Source organism: Hoplias malabaricus, chromosome 1 (genome assembly GCF_029633855.1).
Source record: "Hoplias malabaricus isolate fHopMal1 chromosome 1, fHopMal1.hap1, whole genome shotgun sequence".
NCBI classification, from domain to species: Eukaryota; Metazoa; Chordata; class Actinopteri; order Characiformes; family Erythrinidae; genus Hoplias; species Hoplias malabaricus.
The window spans coordinates 44452414-44470386 of NC_089800.1; the positions used below are offsets into that span (position 1 = coordinate 44452414).

General features: G+C 42.1%; 1 protein-coding gene across 2 annotated transcripts in view; it reads left to right on the top strand.

Annotated features, from left to right (window-relative positions):
* The first annotated feature begins 375 nt into the window (after positions 1 to 375).
* The window catches only part of sez6b (seizure related 6 homolog b), a 257071-nt gene continuing 239473 nt past the window's right edge, over positions 376 to 17973 (top strand). For both annotated transcript variants that reach the window (XM_066663793.1, XM_066663784.1), the window contains exon 1: positions 376 to 785. In XM_066663793.1, coding sequence (XP_066519890.1) covers positions 731 to 785 — 55 coding nt within the window. In that variant the 5' untranslated portion in view covers positions 376 to 730. The remainder of the gene's footprint in view (positions 786 to 17973) is intronic.

Sequence of the window (17973 nt, forward strand, 5' to 3'; positions counted from 1 at the left end):
TAACTGCTAAACTACAGTGGGCTAATGGAGCACGTTATAAGTTTATAAACCAACTGGCGTTGTTTACAAAACCATGAAGCATTGTTTAGAATAAGTATGCAAATACAATAAGCCGTGCATTGTTTATAATAAGCCTGTAACTATACTGCACTGTAATTAAAAGCGTGGTCTGCAGACGCGCGTGCAGTGGGCTGTTGACGATCATTAATGAGGACTGCAGCGCTGTAGTGAGCTGCACGCGCACTGTAATAAGCGCTGTGTTATTGTAGCCGTGTGCGTGTGTGTTTGTGTCTGCGTGCTGAGCGCGCGCGCTTGCCGTCATAAAGCGGCCAGTGTGTGCAGAGGGAACTTGGCTCGGCTGCGAGGGGGGAGTTGTTGCGGTGGTCGGTCGCTAGGAGCTGTCCGCGGTGCTGAAACGCTGCTGCTGCGCGAGACTGCACACGGCAGCGCTGCGAACTCCGCGCGCTCGCACATTTCACACTCGCGCTCTGCTTCTGCTCTTCTCCCATTACCCCTACACATCTGATCAGGGCTCGAACACACCCTCACACACGAGCGCGCGCGGGAGGAGGAGGAGTAGGAGGAGGAGGGGGTCCCACGGCGAGGTGTTTTTCTTCAAGCTCGTGCAGCTCGGGAAAGTGGTTTACCACAAGGACGGACGAGGCTGTTCGCGCGCGCGCTGTGAACGGGAGCCACTCGCGGGGAAAACGCACGAGCGGCGACAGCGACTATGGGCACCGTGCTGCTGAGCGTGCTCGCGCTGGTGGTCGCGGCACGCGGGCAAGGTAAGAGCGTCATTCATTGAGTCACGCGGTGTTTACCGGGGGTTTGTAGGGGCGCGTGTTGCTCACCGTCAGTGTTGGACGCTGCCGGTGACGGTGAGGCGCTGCTGCTTTGTGTTGGAGCTCGTTACGCTGCTTTCGAGGCGGCGCTGGGGCTTGTACTCTGCTTTTATAGGAGAAGATGGGTTCACATCTGTAACGCGCGAGACTCCAAATCCAGCAGTGATCCAGCAGTGCCTCCTCAGTGCCCCCCTCTGAGTGGCACCGAGCCGTGCTCGTGCTTTTGTGTGTTTTACGGTGGAAAGCGGTGTCCAGTGGAAAGCACTTGTGAAGAGCTTCTAGAACCTGTGACTTCTCTACTCACCACACACTGCCGTCCAGCACTCAGTAACTGCACAGTCTTCACAATACAACTTATATACACTGCTACTACAGGACTGTGACAAGGAAAATTAAAGAATATACAATAGACACCAGACAGGACACTTGCAGACGGAAAAATACATTCACTCTACAGATACATTACTGTTCACCAAAGGCAGACCGTGTAAATGTACCTTTAAAGTTACAGCAGTGGTGTTAAAGTCCAGTTGTGCTCCCTGAAAGTACAATACATTCTCTTCTCCAGAATGAGAGGGGACAGTTTGTAATGTTTCATTACGGAACGGTGTAAAACAAAATAATAAAATATAATTCATGGGAATTAAATGTTGCGTTTGAAATGAACAGAGTTAAATATGATACAAATATGTTCCCAAAATAAAGTACAAAATATGTATCCTTGAGGGTACACCAGTGTTTTTCTGAGAGTGTAGGGCACTGAATACACAGGGCAATAATAACAAGTAAACACAGGACGAACACACAGCAGATTCAATACACTGATGGTAACCGTAACAGACAGAAGAGCCATGTAAATATCCACACCTGTACAAATAGACTGGGGTAAACCTTGTCTCTAGTCTAGTTTTAGTGTCTTGTTTCCCCTTACAAATTTAAATAGTAAGAATGTATAATCTGAAGATTTTCAACAAGTCACAGCAGTATACTGTAGCTATAGATGCAGAAGTACCCACAGTTTCCACACAAACAGGACGTCTCAGACAAAGGTCCTTCATTAGCCGCGCAAGTAGAGAGCTTCTGAAGGTTCAAGTGGTGAGAACAGAACGCATTCCTAATCATATACATGTGTAAAATCTGACTAAACTTCAATCCCAGCAACAATAACATCCGCTAGCTCCGGTCAGTGGAGTCCGATCATTCTAAATGCAAGAGGATGAACACGAAGCCAACATTTGCTTTTGGAATATTGGACAATTATGCTTCTATAATATATTCTTTTATAATGTGCTGTACTTCTGTAAATAATTGGATTATGACATCATCTTAAAAAACAAACAAAAACAAAACAAAACAAAACACAAGTGCCAACTGGTTTGTTGCTTTTTTGTTAGTGAATTAAGGTATTTATTTATTTATTTGGTAAGTGTAGTAATCTGTGTGTTTTTTTTTCCAAAACTATAATTACACACTTTGAGATCTCTATAGGGCTAGTATTACTGTAGATCACCTTCCTGAGAGTAACACTGTGGTCTAACTGTGGTCTAACACTGTGGTCTAACCTAGAAGCAGAGACCTCGGTTCAGTGGGTTGTGCACTGAGTGCAGTATTCCAGTGGGTTCCTCTAAGACCGCGTTTACCAGCTGGAATGTGTGTATATTACACTGAGAGCAAGACTGTCACAGTACACAGTTAAAATAACAGTTATATCAGAACTTTGTCTGTTCTAAAGAGAGCAGATATATTGAGAATTTTGAAATGTGCGTTTATGTCAAGACTGCACTAACCCTGTTCACTTTGACTTCTTCAGATAAACTACAACTGAAAGGCTAGTAAAGTCCAGTCGTTTTATTTATTACTGATGTAGTAAATGGACCGTTCTTCATAACTTCCTTTTTTTTAAATTATGAACAAGTTACATTTTGTCACATTGAGATTAAAACCTTGTACCTCTGTTTATCATAAAAAAAAAAAATGAAAAAACCAACTTGCCGTTTTGTTGTAAAGACCTCAGGATCAATGGACCACCATAAACATAAAAAATGTGCTCCTTTTATATATATTACTTCTCCTAAATGGGCAGGTTAACAGGACCCTTTGTCTCAGCAGTCCGCATGTTTTGGCAGTGAACACCCTAATAGCATTAGAACAAATGAAAATAATCAAACACATTAAACTGTGTGAGCCTCGAGGGGCTTCTACTTGATGCCTTCAGAATAGATCTGATAGATTGGTTCAAATCCATCCACAGCACAAGTAATGCATTGAGCATGAACACATCAAGCCGGATGTTAATATATCTACTGATAATGCTGGACTGCCACAGGGAGGAGAGTTTGGAAGGGGTTAAAATAACCCACTGCCATTGCATATAGTAGGGATGTTTATATTTATCGTCATATTAAAAATCATTGCTTACTGCAGAGTTAAATGGCTTTTTAACTATCATTTTCTGAGGTGCTTAAGTTCTTAAGTTTTGCACAGTACCGTAGCTCTGAATATTCATAAGTAGAGTCATTTTCCTGGAGTAAGTGTTTCTGCTTGGGTTCTTTTATAGGATAATGAGCTCCAGCTTTTTATTTATGAGCCCTGCTTTAGCTTTTTTATTTATTGAACAGGCTTTTAATTCATGTTATTAATGCACATTGTGGAGTAACCACTAGTGTCCAGGGCTTTTTTATTTTATTTTTATTTAGTTTGGTGTTGTCAGTATCCCCTCGTTCTGAGCACATGTCGGATCAGGGCTGAATGAACTACGGAGAGTGTACGATTGCTTTTTTTTTTTTTTTAAACCTATGCTATAGTGACTTTAAATTCATTTCTTTTCTCCAGTTATTAAATTGCTCAGCACATTTTTTTTTCTTTTTTTACCGCCCACACCCCCACCACACCCCCAAGATTTGAAGCTCTTGGTAAATGCCAGCCTGCCACTTCACAAGCTCTGTCATCAGGTTTATATGCTCTGCTTAAAACTGTGAATAATGTAGAGTCGATATAAAACTGCAGCTGTTGTGATCTGAACAATGGGGCTCTTTCCAACTGATATGAACACTACAGAGTTGAAACTCACATTCCCTGAGCAATGCAAACTGTCAGTTTTGGGACCCTCAAGAGTACATATTTTTATGATCACAAATTACTCATCATTAACAACATACTCAACCTCAGCAGTGTTCTTGTGGCTGAATGCCATCAAATCTTTACAGCAGTGTTCTAATATCTAGTCTAAATCCTTCCCTGTTGCCGCAGCAGAGTGGCTGTGAATGCCCTTGATTTGAGAGATGTTGAATGAAGTGTACACTAGTGTAGGCCACTATGTTGTGTCGGTGCTGCTGATGAATTTTGAGAGGCAGTGATTCCACTCACTTGACCCCTTCCCTGAGCTGATTTTGCCTGGAGCAGAATGTGTTCAGACTGGGCTCCGTAGCTCTACCGGCTTCAGTGGCTAAGCTTTGCCTGAAGGTGACCTACGGTCATCACCTGGTTGTGTTTCAGAGCAAATGTAGCCGGCTTTCACTTTCACAGAGGGCTATACTCTGATCAGTCACCTTCATTGCAATGCGTGATGGCCCCGGTGCTGAGCTCCACCTCCCTCTTACCTTGAAAAGCACTCTGACTAATGCACAGCTCCATCAATCCTCACCTCACTCTGAGAGGCAGCTAAAAGCGGGACGACGCAAATGGACGACACTGTGGGTAGCCATGCATCTGTGCAGCAGGAATACACAAAGGTCAATGGGCTGATTTTCTTGGATCCAAATATTTCAGGCATGATGAGGACGTCCAGATCGCACGCAGAATTTTATACTTTCATTATGCCACCGTGTTCAGAGGCAGTGGCCCTGAGCTCCCGTCAACAGTCAACCAGCTCTCATTCATTCAGTCAGCGTCAGTGCTGTAGCAGAGGGCTGTCCCAGGGTTAGTACAACTCGTTATTTTTAAACTCTTCAAAAGAAAAAAAAGGGTCTAATACTTTTAACAGCAGCAGGACCATATTAATGCTAATCAGAATCATTAAAAAAGTTCTTTAAACAACACTAGGTAGTAATTTTGCCTTAAAATTAAAGCTTCAGAATCATTGTGGTGATTCACTGACCTGTAATGGGGGAATACACTGTATCGTTGCTGCTCCAGGCTCGGCACTGCGGAAACCACAATGTAACTTTTGGAGGAGGGTAAGATACCCTCCCCCCACTTTGATTTCAGAACAGCACTGTGAAAGTGATTAACACTTTGCACACAGCTCCAAGGACATGGGGTTGGGGGTTCAAAACCACGCCTCGCGTCTGACTGTGAGGAGTTTGGAGTGTTCTCTCTGTGTCTGTGTGGGTTTCCTTCAGGTGCTCTGGTTTCCACCCATTGTTGAAAAACACATGCTGGTAGGTGGATTGGCTGTGTAAAAACTCCATGTGTTAGTGACTGAAGGTGGGCGATACCTTGTGATGGACTGTCGTCTTGCCTTGTGCACAGTGATTGTGGGTAGTTTCTGGACCCACTGCGATCCTAAACAGGATTAATAGGTTGCAGAGAATGAATGTTATCTTGGCCTCAGTATTATTACCATCAACCAAAATTAAAGTATGTGCAATATGTATCATTATCAAAATATGTTGATACTTTCTTTGTATGTATTTCATAAATATGTTTGTTTATATGTTTGAAGACATGTTATTTTTGTTTACTTAGTTTCCCCATTAAATAATTTTGACAATGTAAAAGGTAACAAATTTTCAAATGATAAAAAAATGACAAATATGTAAGTGCAAGACTTTTGCGTGACAGTAACTTTTATTTCTTATTTTAGTTACAATTATTTATCATATATTCTGTCATTTCTTTAAGGGAGCAATCTGTAATATATCTACTTTACATGGACATAAAATGTCCTGGGTGTATGGTCATGGATTAAGGTGAAGCACTAGCAACCCCTAGAGCAGTGCTGGAGCAGTTTATTCTCTTTAAGTGCCCAGTCCTGAGCGGAGCTCTACTGGAATTGCAGCCTCAAATCCTGCCCTCTGTCCAATCACATTACAGTCCAAACCCACCGCGTTGCCAGGTCTACAAACATAGAGTCTTTCAGCTATGAAATGACCAAGTGAACAGTATATTATATTATAATAATATATTTTACTGAACCCAATGAGCCCCCATTTCCGTGGGATCTGCCTCCTAAAATTACATTTATAGTTGAAAGGAAAATAAGACCAGCCTTGTCCAGTCTAAAATTTTAAGGTGGTTTAGACAGCAGCACTAAATTCTTGTAAATACAGGGAACATGGCAGCGGCTCTTTCCGTTTTTGCCTTTCCCTTAAGTAGGTAAATATTTAGTGACATCACATACAGTTGGGTTCTGTGTGGGAAAACAGTTGGTTCAAAAAGTTTCAAAAGCTATAGTGTTAGCTTCAGCTCTTAAAGTGGAACAGAGAATTAAAAACGTGGGTGAATAACGCCAATAAGACTTGTAAATGGACACCTAAGGTGGAGCGAAATGCTTGACTATGAAAATTGTGGATAAGAAGCAAAGATCTGCCTAAATGACATTTATTATGGAAGGGAAAATGTAACACCAGCCTTGTCTAGTCTAAATATTTAATGTGGGTTTGGGCTTGTAAATGCAGGGAAATGGCGTCCACTCATTCATTTTTATGCCTTTTTCTTGCACAGGTAGATGTTTTAGAGAAATGATGAAAACTCATCTCTTGCTTGTTTGTTCAGTTTTCCTCAAACTGGCAACCTGCTCGAGCTTTGTGTCTGGGGAGGAGGCAGACAGCCCTCTCCACTGTTTTGAAGCTGTATTATAGTTCCGATTTTAAAGACTTGGTGCTTCTTTAAGACCTTCTCTATGGAATGGGTATAAAATATAATACAGTGAAAATGTAACATTACACATGATTCAGTAATTTATTGTTAAAATGGAGTGTTTATGTTGGTCCACTTGTAATATGTTAACAGAACCACTTTCTGGGTAACAAAATTACTCAGTGACTCATCATCAAAAATGAGTGGAGGCAGCTGTAGATTTGCCGTGGCACTAGGGCTGTGCCATATCAAATTTTGCACAATAACATCACAAAACATTTTTAAATGATTAAAAATATCAATATCGTGATAATTGTGATATTCTGACTTGTTTACGTAATATCATGCAGTTACCCGTAATATGGCATATATTAATTACGTGATTCATTTAGGCACTTTGCTCTGTTTTGAAAGAATTTGCAATGTTTGAAATAGTAAGATTTGTACTAAGATAAAATGTTAATAAATATATATTCATTCATTATCTGTAAGTGCTTATCCAATTCAGGGTCGCAGTGGGTCCAGAGCCTACCTGGAATCATTGGGCGCAAGGCGGGAATACACCCTGGAGGGGGCGCCAGTCCTTCACAGGGCAACACACACATTCACTCACACCTACGGACACTTTTGAGTCGCCAATCCACCTACTAACGTGTGTTTTTGGACTGAAACCCACGCGGACACGGGGAGAACACTGCGACTCCTCACAGACAGTCACCTGGAGCGGGACTCGAACCCACAACCTCCAGGCCCCTGGAGCTGTGTGACACTACCTGCTGCGCCACCGTGCCGCCCCTAATTTAACTTAATTTAATATAATTAACATTAATATAACATTTCATTTTTTGCAATAGTATGTTCTTGAAATTAATAAAAGTATTTTTTAGTGTTATTTATTTATTTATTTATTTATTTATTTATTTTTATATATCGCCAAGAATATCGTTATTGCCAAAATACCCTGAAATATCATGCTATTATTTTAGGGCCATATCACACACCCCTATGTGGCTCACAATATAAACATCTTACTGGTTCTATGTTATTTTTGTAGCCTGTATAATTGTAGCCTATTGATTTTACTACGATAAAGAACACCCCTTCATTAGTGTGTGCAACTGCTTTCTACTAGATCTCCACTGTATAATTGTTCATACTGTTCTTATTGTACTCACCCAGAGTTAAAACCCATGCCCCCACTCTGCATTGGCAGCGCAGGCGGAGATGCAGGTGTTTGTAAACAGAATGCTGTGCTGGATGCTGATTGAGGGTGTGCTGACTATGTAAGGCTGCTGTTCTCCTGTCTGGCAGCGAGGTGAGTAAATCCTCAACTCCAGCAGCTCCAGCAAAGGGGGTCCCTGGAGGTCTGCTGTGATTATGGCAGTGTCAGAGGCGGCTGACATATCGTCCCCCTGCTGCTCCTGGGCAGCCCACGCTGGCCGTGCCTACAGAGAGCAGCCCTGCGGAGGTTAAACCCCACCGTCTGACTCCATTATCCTACCCACACCTCCCTACACTAGCCCTGTCTGTCAGCTTCCAGCTACTTCATTCCCATCCATCAGCGCACTCCACTCTAGGCCAAAGGCGGGAGGCGGTGGGGATTGGCCTCACCCCTGCTGACCCTCTTGTACGGATAGATGCAACCGACTTTTTCCCTCCTCCTGAGAGACTGTGGCCTCGAGCCTTGCTCACCTCACCTTGATTATGGCTCTGGAATGAGGTGGATATCTAAAAATCTGAGTTTCCAGCAGACTTGAAATTCAGCTCCAGTTGTATTGCTGTTGATGTGTATTTACTTCCAAAAGTCATTGAAATCATAGCTTGGAAACTTAATTGCAGCACAATTTATTAGCTGTACAAAAGCTTTAAGGTGTTTCTGTGTATGACATAATTGTAATTCAGAATTCAAACATTCTATTATTTGTCATTTCATGGTACTGTTGTAGTACTAAAAATTAGTACTAAAAAGTGGTAGTATTAAAAATCACAAGTTGACATTTTATGCAACACAAAAAAAGAACTATTTAAGCTTCCTTCAGTTACAATAAACAGGCAAAAGTGTTGAGTGTTGTGTGAGTGAATGTGTCAGGACTGGCGCCCCCTCCATAAGTCCAGGTAGGCTCTGAACTAGATAAGCAGTTTCAGACAACTCATTTATTCATTCATTGTCTGTAACAACAAAAGTTGGATCAAAAATGGCTGACTTCAAAATGGTCGCCATGGTCACCACCCATCTTGAAAAGTTTTCTCCCTCCCATATACTAATGTGCCATAAACAGGAAGTTAATATCACCAGCCATTCCCATTTTATTAAATGGCCCACCGTGTATATAAAGAAAGTTTTACAAATTTCAGTTTTAGAAGTTGGTCACACTTTTTCCTCTCATAATCCAAGTAAATCCAAACAATGCTGTTGATAAAACTATTTCCTTTTCTTAACAACTTCCAGAGTCTCATCACTGGGTTATCTTCTCACAGTAGAAGGATGAGCAAACTATTTTATATTTTTGACCAGAAGCAAGAGTGGAGTTGAATTTTCTTCACTCTTTTAAAGTCCTGTTTATCTGGCCTGGTCTTTAACCATTTTTAGAATTCTCATTTTTCGCTTTTCACTGGAAAATTCAATCAAAGCCTAGATCTGATGGGTAGAGGTAGTCTGTTATACATATTTCAGTATCAAACCTGCCCACAGCCTGTGCCTAAAAATGTGTATAAATAGGAATAACATCCCATGCATACATCTAGGCAACATACTGGAAGATCAATGAAAAACGGGCTCCGCAGGTTCCCTGCAGGCAGCACTGCTGACACATTAAGACATGTAGGATGAAGGCAATGCACGTGTTCAAACACTCTTTTCCTCCTTTGCTAAGACTGTCCTTCCCCCTAGTTTTACCTAAATATTGTGCATGATGAAGCACCAAACCCAACCCAAATCCATTCAGTTCCCTTGTGGGTGATCTGTGCAGATGTCTTCCTTGATCGATTACTACGTCCGTCATCAAGAGGCTGCATTAAGAAACTGGGGGAGGGAGGGGGAGGTGCAGGGATGAGCTAGAAGCCCGTTGGCTGATTGAACTTGTTGCTGCAGTTTGAATGAATATCGTCTGGAGTGGGATAAAGCCCTAGTGATGTAGAGGATCTAATTATAATACATGTCTTAAAAACTGGTGTGTATTTTTAATTTTTCCCCTCCTTTCCTACTCTAGCCTCCATGTCTGCATTTGACCTGGATATGCCACGGTGTGTATTCTCTTCCAATTATTCGGGATGCTGTTGTCTCATGTGGCTTTATATATACGTACAGAGACACACACACACATACAGACACACACAGACAAAGGCTTCCTAATTGAATGTGGAGCAAATCAAGTCTTTGTGTCTATTTTGGCTGCTTTCCTCATTAACGTATAATAAAAATAAGAGGCGCCACGGTTGCTAACAGGCTTTAATGCAGTGTGTGTGTGTGTGTCTGTATGAGTGGGTGGTGGGGTGACTGGTTTATGGTTATGTTTTATCTCTGGCCGAGGCTGAGTGTGGGGCTGCTTTATGTGCTTCTCCTGCCCCCACCATAACTCAGCAACCCTCAGCCTCTAAATCACAGTTAAAGCATGTCGTAACGTCACAGCTTACGACTCAATTTAATCTCGTCCTTTTGCGCTCAGAGCGAATTGGTTGAAGGTGCTGATGAGGGGGGTGTGTTTTATTTATTTATTTTTTTCAGGGATTTAAAGCTGTTCTTAAACAAATCTGGAGCTTCATCCCTTGTTTAATCGACTTCCCCTGAGCTCAGGCTTCAGTGAGACTTTAAATGCAGAGTTACAGGGTTGTGGCTCAAGCAGAAAACATGGCTCTTGTGTCAAAAAGCTAATGATATTGTGTTAATTGTTAATATGTGAGTTGTATGTGTTTTACAAAAATGCAGTTTGATTCCCGGGCTGGCAGCGAGGCTCAGAGGTAGTGTCACTTTCACACATCTCCCGGGTCTCAAGGCCCTGGGATTAATCCTCACCTCAGGTTGGACTTTTGTTTCTAACTTGTCTAAATGAAGCAGGGTATTTGTAGAAATGTCATTAATTAAAAAAAATAATGAAAAACAGAACCCTTACAGTTGATGCTTTTTAAACTCTTAAAATCACTCAAGAAGGCAGAAGTGTCACCACCGGAGTTTAGATATGAGGTAAAGTTTACCGCCCTGACTCCACTTCCTAGTAAAACTCACACTGAAACGGCCCGTATGGTAGATGACATACTCACATTCCTCCACTGAAGAAATAGAATTTGCTCTCTGGGATCCGATGCTGGCGGCACTGCCTCATAGCTTTTGGATTAAAGACAGTAATAGAGTGTTTCTCCACCCTGGTGCTGGAAGCTCCCTGCACTGCTCGTTTATCCTTCTCTCCTCTCCCAACACAACTGATTCAACTGATCAGTTAACGAACAAGTATTTTCAGAGTCGCAGCGGGTGTGATAAAGCAGGGAAACCCCTAAAATGTACAGGAGTGGGTGCCTCCGGGAGCAGTGTTGAGAAACATGGCAGTTAGTATATGAAGAGCACATTGCTTTTGGGTTTTGGGCAAAAGTGTCAAAATGAGGCTTAAAAGGAACATTGATGATTGTGGGGAACTGCTGCTCTCTCCGGTTTGTCTACGTTCAGAAGCTCTGTGTCTGTTAAGGTGGAACTGTATGTTTGAAGGGGAAAAATGGATGGTTGTACATGGCTGAAGTTGAAGTTTTTTTTCACTGTTTGAATTACCACAAAAGCACATTTGTAAGTCGATTGTTTCATTTTGTAGCATGTTCGCTGTGTTTACTTTCATGTAGTTATTCATGTTAACAGCAAAAATAAGCCAATGTTACCCCAAAACTAAAAAAATATCATAACAAATATCAACATTTGGAGGTCTCTCTCCAACATTTCTCAGCCGTGAGCTGAGTGAGAGAAAGCATACCGGACCAAGACTGTTTCATTAACACACTTGTGTTGAGCGCACCGAGTGGAGAGCTAGCACATGTTGATGAAACCTGAAATAAAAAACTGATTAGAACTGTTGTTTGTTCTTTGTGCTCTTGTTAATCTCAGAACTCATACGGAAGCAGAAAGTGAAAATGTCACCCCATGTGATACTATCCCAGATTATGTAAGGGGACGTTAGACATGTGAATTACAGTAGAATCATTGTAAAATCTTTGAAGAGCATCAGGAAATGGTAGAACCAGTGCATAATTAGAGTTGGATCCTCACACAACTAGATGAACATGGAGAGCATGTTTTTCAGAACTTTATGTGGATCCAGTACCTCTGCATTTTTATGTAGACACCCATAACACTACCAGGCCTGTATATAACATATGCTGCACACCCTCCATGTTCCCCTACCTCAAGATTTACAAATTAAGCCCTAATTTACTATTGCAGGTTTAACACCACTGAAAACCACAATATCCAGCTAAATATGTAGAACACAGCAACACAACACTCAAATATATTTAGTTAATATTTGTTAAAATTTGCCTAAAAAAATTAAATCACAGTGGTACCTAGTGCAGTGCGAAATGTAAGAATATAACTTGACCAAATGACCTGATGTCATTTGGCACAAACTGTAGCCTACATTCAATAATTTTAATAAGCTAATTTTGTATAAACTGTTGATTTTTATTTTGATGTCATATTTTAACATATGTTTATTTATTTTTAAAAGTAATTATTGCATCATAATGCCCTGAGTTTCTTATTCAGTTCTATTTAAACACGACAACATCAAACAGTCGGTGTTGGTTGAAAATGTCCAACACCTGGTTTTGTTTTGCTGGTGATTAGTGTGGTGTAGCTCAAGTGCCATTCAGTGCGTAGCTTGATAATTGTTTCATAGGGCCTCTTTTCTGGGCTGCCTCATGTGGAAATGAGTGTTGTTGTCGCTTCCCCAAGAAGAGCAGTTACAAATTGGACTGTGACTGTTCCCAGGTGGCACCGTGGTGGCAGAGCTTTGGTTCCCACTCTCCCTCACTCTGTGCCATAACCGTACCTGATCCCTGCCTGCCTGCGGCCATGAGGAGTGTTTATCCAGATTATTGTCAGTCAGAGTGCCGTTCCCCTCCAGTTGTGTTCACACCTTTCACAGCCGTTTTCCGCTCAGCGTGTACATATATGCTTTCCTCCCCCCACCCCCACAACCCTTTGCTGCTTCCTCCTCATCTCATTCGAGAGCCTGTCTGATGCGGTAAACATCTGTGCCGCTCTCGAGCACCTGTGCGCTCTCTTTAGCTTATGAGCTCTGACAAGCGCCCCACTTCATTTGACTCCTCTGGCTGTGCCTCGTGTTTAAAGCCTTATCCTGCACATTATTGAACTGACAGACCATCACCGAATCACACAGATCCAGCTGGGCCAGGGCGTAAGGGTCCGTTCCCCTGCCCGTGCCGGCCCTGGTGATTATTAACCTGGCCTCCACATCTGCTCCTTGTGTCAATACAGCCATAGAAATCTGCTTCCTGTGCTCCTGCTAGGGTTTAATGTCAGTCTCCACAAACGCAGCTCTTTCTCATGAGGCCTAGTGCACAACGTGTACGTCTTTCTATGTCTCTCCTCACCTATTTTCTTACAAATATCTTTTTTAGGCTCACCTGCTATCATTCTGTTCACGTAATGGCTTATAAACTGAAGGGGTTGAGCTTTGCTTCTTCCAAGATGTGAGGAGCGTCAGTTTTTCAAGTTTGGAGGTTTTGTTCTTGCTTTATTTCAGTGACCAAGGGTCTACTAGCGTCCACCCAGAACAGTGGCCTTTTCCTTCATTCCCCTTTTTAGGTTGTTATGCTTCTTCCCATATTTTTTCAATATTTAATAACTGTTCATTGATATTAAATGTCTTGCATGTGGTCCAACTTTTTGACTTTAGACATGTTGGGAAATATCTGCTCTGCTAGAGCTCTGGAAAATGTAAGAATAATTGTTTGACATCAGCCCCCACCCCCAAACTCCATGACACTTGAGTGTCATGTTTATGTTTTTCTCTTTTGGCATTTGTTTTCAATACTATTAAAAAAATTAATAAATCTGAATTGAGCAGTGGGTGGCACGGTGGTGCAGCTGGTAGTGTTGTAGTCACACAGCTCCAGGGACCTGGAGGTTGTGGGTTCATGTCCCACTCTGGGTCACTGTTTGTGAGGAGTTTGGTGTGTTCTCTCTGTGCCCATGTGGGTTTCCTATCGCGGTCCAAAAACACATGTTGGTAGGTAGATTGGCGACTCAAAAGAGTCTGTGGGTGTGAGTGTTCCTTGTGAAGGACTGGCGCCCCCTCCAGGATGTGTTCCTGCCTTGCACCCAGTGATTCCGGGTGGGCTCCAGACCCACCATGACCCTGAACTGGATAAGCGCTTACAGAGAATGAATGAATGAATGAATTGAGCAGCCTTCATACAGGAGAAATATGGTGGACACTGAATCTGCGTGTGCCAACATGAAACCAGATGTAGGTGGGTAGATTCAACATTTTTATCAGTATCAACAAAATTCAGTTAGCCAGAAGTGAAAACAGTAGCATTGTTCAAACAGAGTAGTACACAAGCAAAAAATGCAATAAATATGGCTATAAGCAATATGAATGTACGTAAGTGTGTATGTATGATACATGATTTAACAAGATATTAATCACTTTACATACACAGAAATATGTACAAGGTCGTGTAGAATATAGTGAATATATTCATTTTATATATCGCTGCTGTCCAATCAACATGTATCTCTATTTTTGTCTGTTTTTCACACACAAATTTCATGAGGAATGCACCAATAGAAATGCTCCAAAATGACTTCAAATGAAATCCTTTTACACTGACTTCCATTGAGATTTAGGACTTTTTTTCCCTTCTCCTGTAAAGTTGCTATTCTGAGAGGTGCATGTTAGTATACACTACTATACACTGCATATTTATAAATTCTGAAAATGTACAGAATGCTGAATGCTTTGTACAACTGATACCAGTGTATACAGTATGTGGACGGTGTACAGGGCAGTAGAGGAGATAAGTGATAAATGATATAATGTGAATAGAATGATTAATAGGGTTTGAATTAGTGTAATGTCCATTAGGCCTAACCCAGGCACCAGTATCTGCTCTTTGTGTCAATACTGCCATTAAGTCCCTGAGATTTTTTCTGTGGCTTTTGACAAACACAGCTGGTGTTCCACCTAAGAGTGCTGGTGACACGGCAACACATGTGAAAGCAGCTTGGCATCACCGGTGTACTATTAGTGCGCTGACTCACAAGGCTTTATAATAAGAGCTTTCAGCCCACTTGCATGGAGATGAGATGGCAGCAATGGGTGAGGAGTGTGTTTGGGGGGTTGGGCGGGGGGGGCAGTATTCATTACAAATCAATGAGGCAATCTCCCAGAGGAGCAGCCAGTGTCCACCGCGCTATTCTTCTGGCCGTCTTCATTTGGCTTAGGCTGGTAATCCATACTGCTCATAAATCCTGCAGGCCTTTTTGCACACTGAGTTAGGGCCTTACTGTCAGACGTAAAGAATGAAAGTGTGGAGGCCCCTGTGCTTCGCTTCGGTGCATCTGATATCTTTTGATTCATAATGCACCGAGTGCCTCCGACTCACCTCTCCTCTCGCTCCCGGCCAGTAATTCACGCCGGTCAGATGGAGAACGGCTGCTTCGATGGAGCCCGAATGCGAGGAGGGCAAGTCTTAACCGGAGGGACTGTAAGAAATCACCTGTTAAATTCCAGGCTGTTGCATAAACTTAAGATAGTGTTGGAGAGCGTTTATGAATATCAAATGAATAGTTACCACAGTTGTAGCCAGTCAACCAGGACGTGTTTTGGTGTCCCAGGTTTGTGTCTTTGACTCATGATTCCAGTGCAGAACTAATGATCCTTACAGGTAATGGACACTGATACTTTGACTAGCATTGTGAAAATACAAGAATAATGGCTTAATCGGCAGCGCATCGTGAATGGACTTAAGTAGACACTGTATGACAGTGTATTAAAGGTATCCTCAGTGATTCTGGAGAACTGTTCCCATAGTAACCACCTGCTTTGTGATTTTCTCTAAAAAGCTTTTTTATTTCTTAAAGTTGGAATGTTATGTTTGAGTAAGAAATGGACTGTAGCTTGTTTGTGCTTGAAGGCTAACTTGCCTGCGCATTTTTATTCACTGTTGAATTACCACAGAAACTCATCTGTAACTCAAGCTGTTTTTTTTAATTATTAAATTCTGAGGATGTTTCTTCACTATTTGCCGCACTCCAGTCTGTTCGTATGCTCGAGACTGATCTATATTGACTTAGAAAAATAAATCAATAATGCCCACCTATAGGTCAACATCCTTATCTCTTTTCATGCTTTTTTTAACCCCCCTTTTAAAGGAGCACTAAATAAAATTAGTTATTTTGTCTCCTGAGCTCCCTGTAAAGTTGCACATTGTGATTCACTTTTACAGTACTGGTGTTAAGGGGGTGGGGGTATCCTACCCTCCAAGTTAAATAGTGCAGTTTCTGCAGTGCTGAACCCAGAGCAGCAGCAACGGCGGCTCTACTGTCTTTATTACAGGTCGCATCACAATGTTTTTAAAGCTATGATTTTAAAGTAAAAACACTAGTGTTCCTTTTAATGTACGAAGGCCTGATATTGTTCAGTACTTTACTCACATGGTGCAAAGTGCATGCCTACACCACACCACTACTGCACTGCTAATCTGGTGGCTACATGCTTCCGTTCATTTTTTGTCTCATAGCCCCAGCGGACAATAAACCTCAGTCAGACCTCAAACACCCGGCGTGTCTTGGATGATCGGCTGCGTTTGGGTTTTGGGAGATTATAAATGATAAATTATATAAACAAAATATAATTGAGAGGTTGGGCTCTGTGGCCATTGTCAGACGGACTGTCTCTTCAGGAACTTCCACCTGTTTCTGATGTACCTGCTGCCCACACATCTTCCCGACCCGCCTCAGTATTGATCAGGCAGCTGGAGGAGAGCAAATGTTAGTGCAGCGGATCAGCCGCCCCCTCGGCTCGTGCGGATTGGCAGACTGTGTACACTTGGCTAATTGGGCCTGGCGGTAGAGGCACGCAGAGTCCGGGCTTTTCTGCAGTGATTAGGCCTCTGACAGGTCCCGCTTTTCTTCCCGCCGTTTGGAGTGCCAGCTCCCATCTAGGAGCTACTTCATCTCGGCCAGGAGCCCTGACGTGGCTCCGCACTAAGGGAGACAGTGGGTAATCACCTGGGGAACATGTTTGGTTTGCACAACCAGATCCTCCTCTCGCAGTTCTGCATGAGCGCCTTCACTGCCGTCTCTCCGGAGACACCGTTGGATTTATTTAGCCAGAATGCTGGGGGCAAAAGAGGATGCAAATCTTCATCTTTATTCCCTTCGTTTTTTATTTTTTATTCCCCCAGAAGAACTAACATGGTTTGCCAAGCTGAGCCGTTTGTTTCCCCCATTTGTTCAGAGTGAAATGAGGTTCTCTTTTGTTAAAAAACGCACATTTGAATCTCACTTGATTTCCGTGTCCGTTCTATGATCAGTATTCGGCTCTGCTTTCTTTCATCGTAACTTGTACAAAGTTGGAGCAGTTTAACAGCATTTTGACAAAAATTCTATTCAATGTAGTGAGCTACGCTACCAGAGTCCTCACAGAAAGGCTTTTCAATCAGAGGCTCTATTGGCAATACCCTGAGGCTGTTATTTCCAGTCAGACCAGGCTCCTATGTCTTTGAACATGAAGAAGCACTAAAACCCAAAAATGAAAGCTGCATTAATGATTTAGGGACATTTTAAATAACTGAATAAAATCAGACACACTGAGGGTTTGAAGCATTTGGCTGAAATATAATAATTCTTCAGAATTCGTGAACTATTTTCCACTTGCAGCATGAACAGATATCACAAGGCTTCCTCCTCATTTTTCACCAAGTGACATTTTTCTCCTACTTTCATAATGTATTAGATGCTTCACCTCAAGTCAAAGAGTTTGTATTCTTCCAGTGTCTGTGTGGGTTTCCTCCTGGTGCTCCAGTTTCCTCCCACAGTCTAAAAACACATGTTATTAGGTGGATTGGCTGTAGGGATAGACGATGGTCCAATATCAATATTTATTGCAATACAGAATGTTTCAATAACAATATGATTTTAAAACGTATTTCAGTATACATTGTTTAACAGCATCTGTTGCTGACTGATCATTACAGGGTGCAGGTATCAGTTCATTGCATTTATATTTTTAAACTGAAATTTAATTTTATACTGACACAGCAGACGTATTCTTGATTGTGATGTCATGTTTGTTGTATTTTCTTGGCAATTATTCTGTGG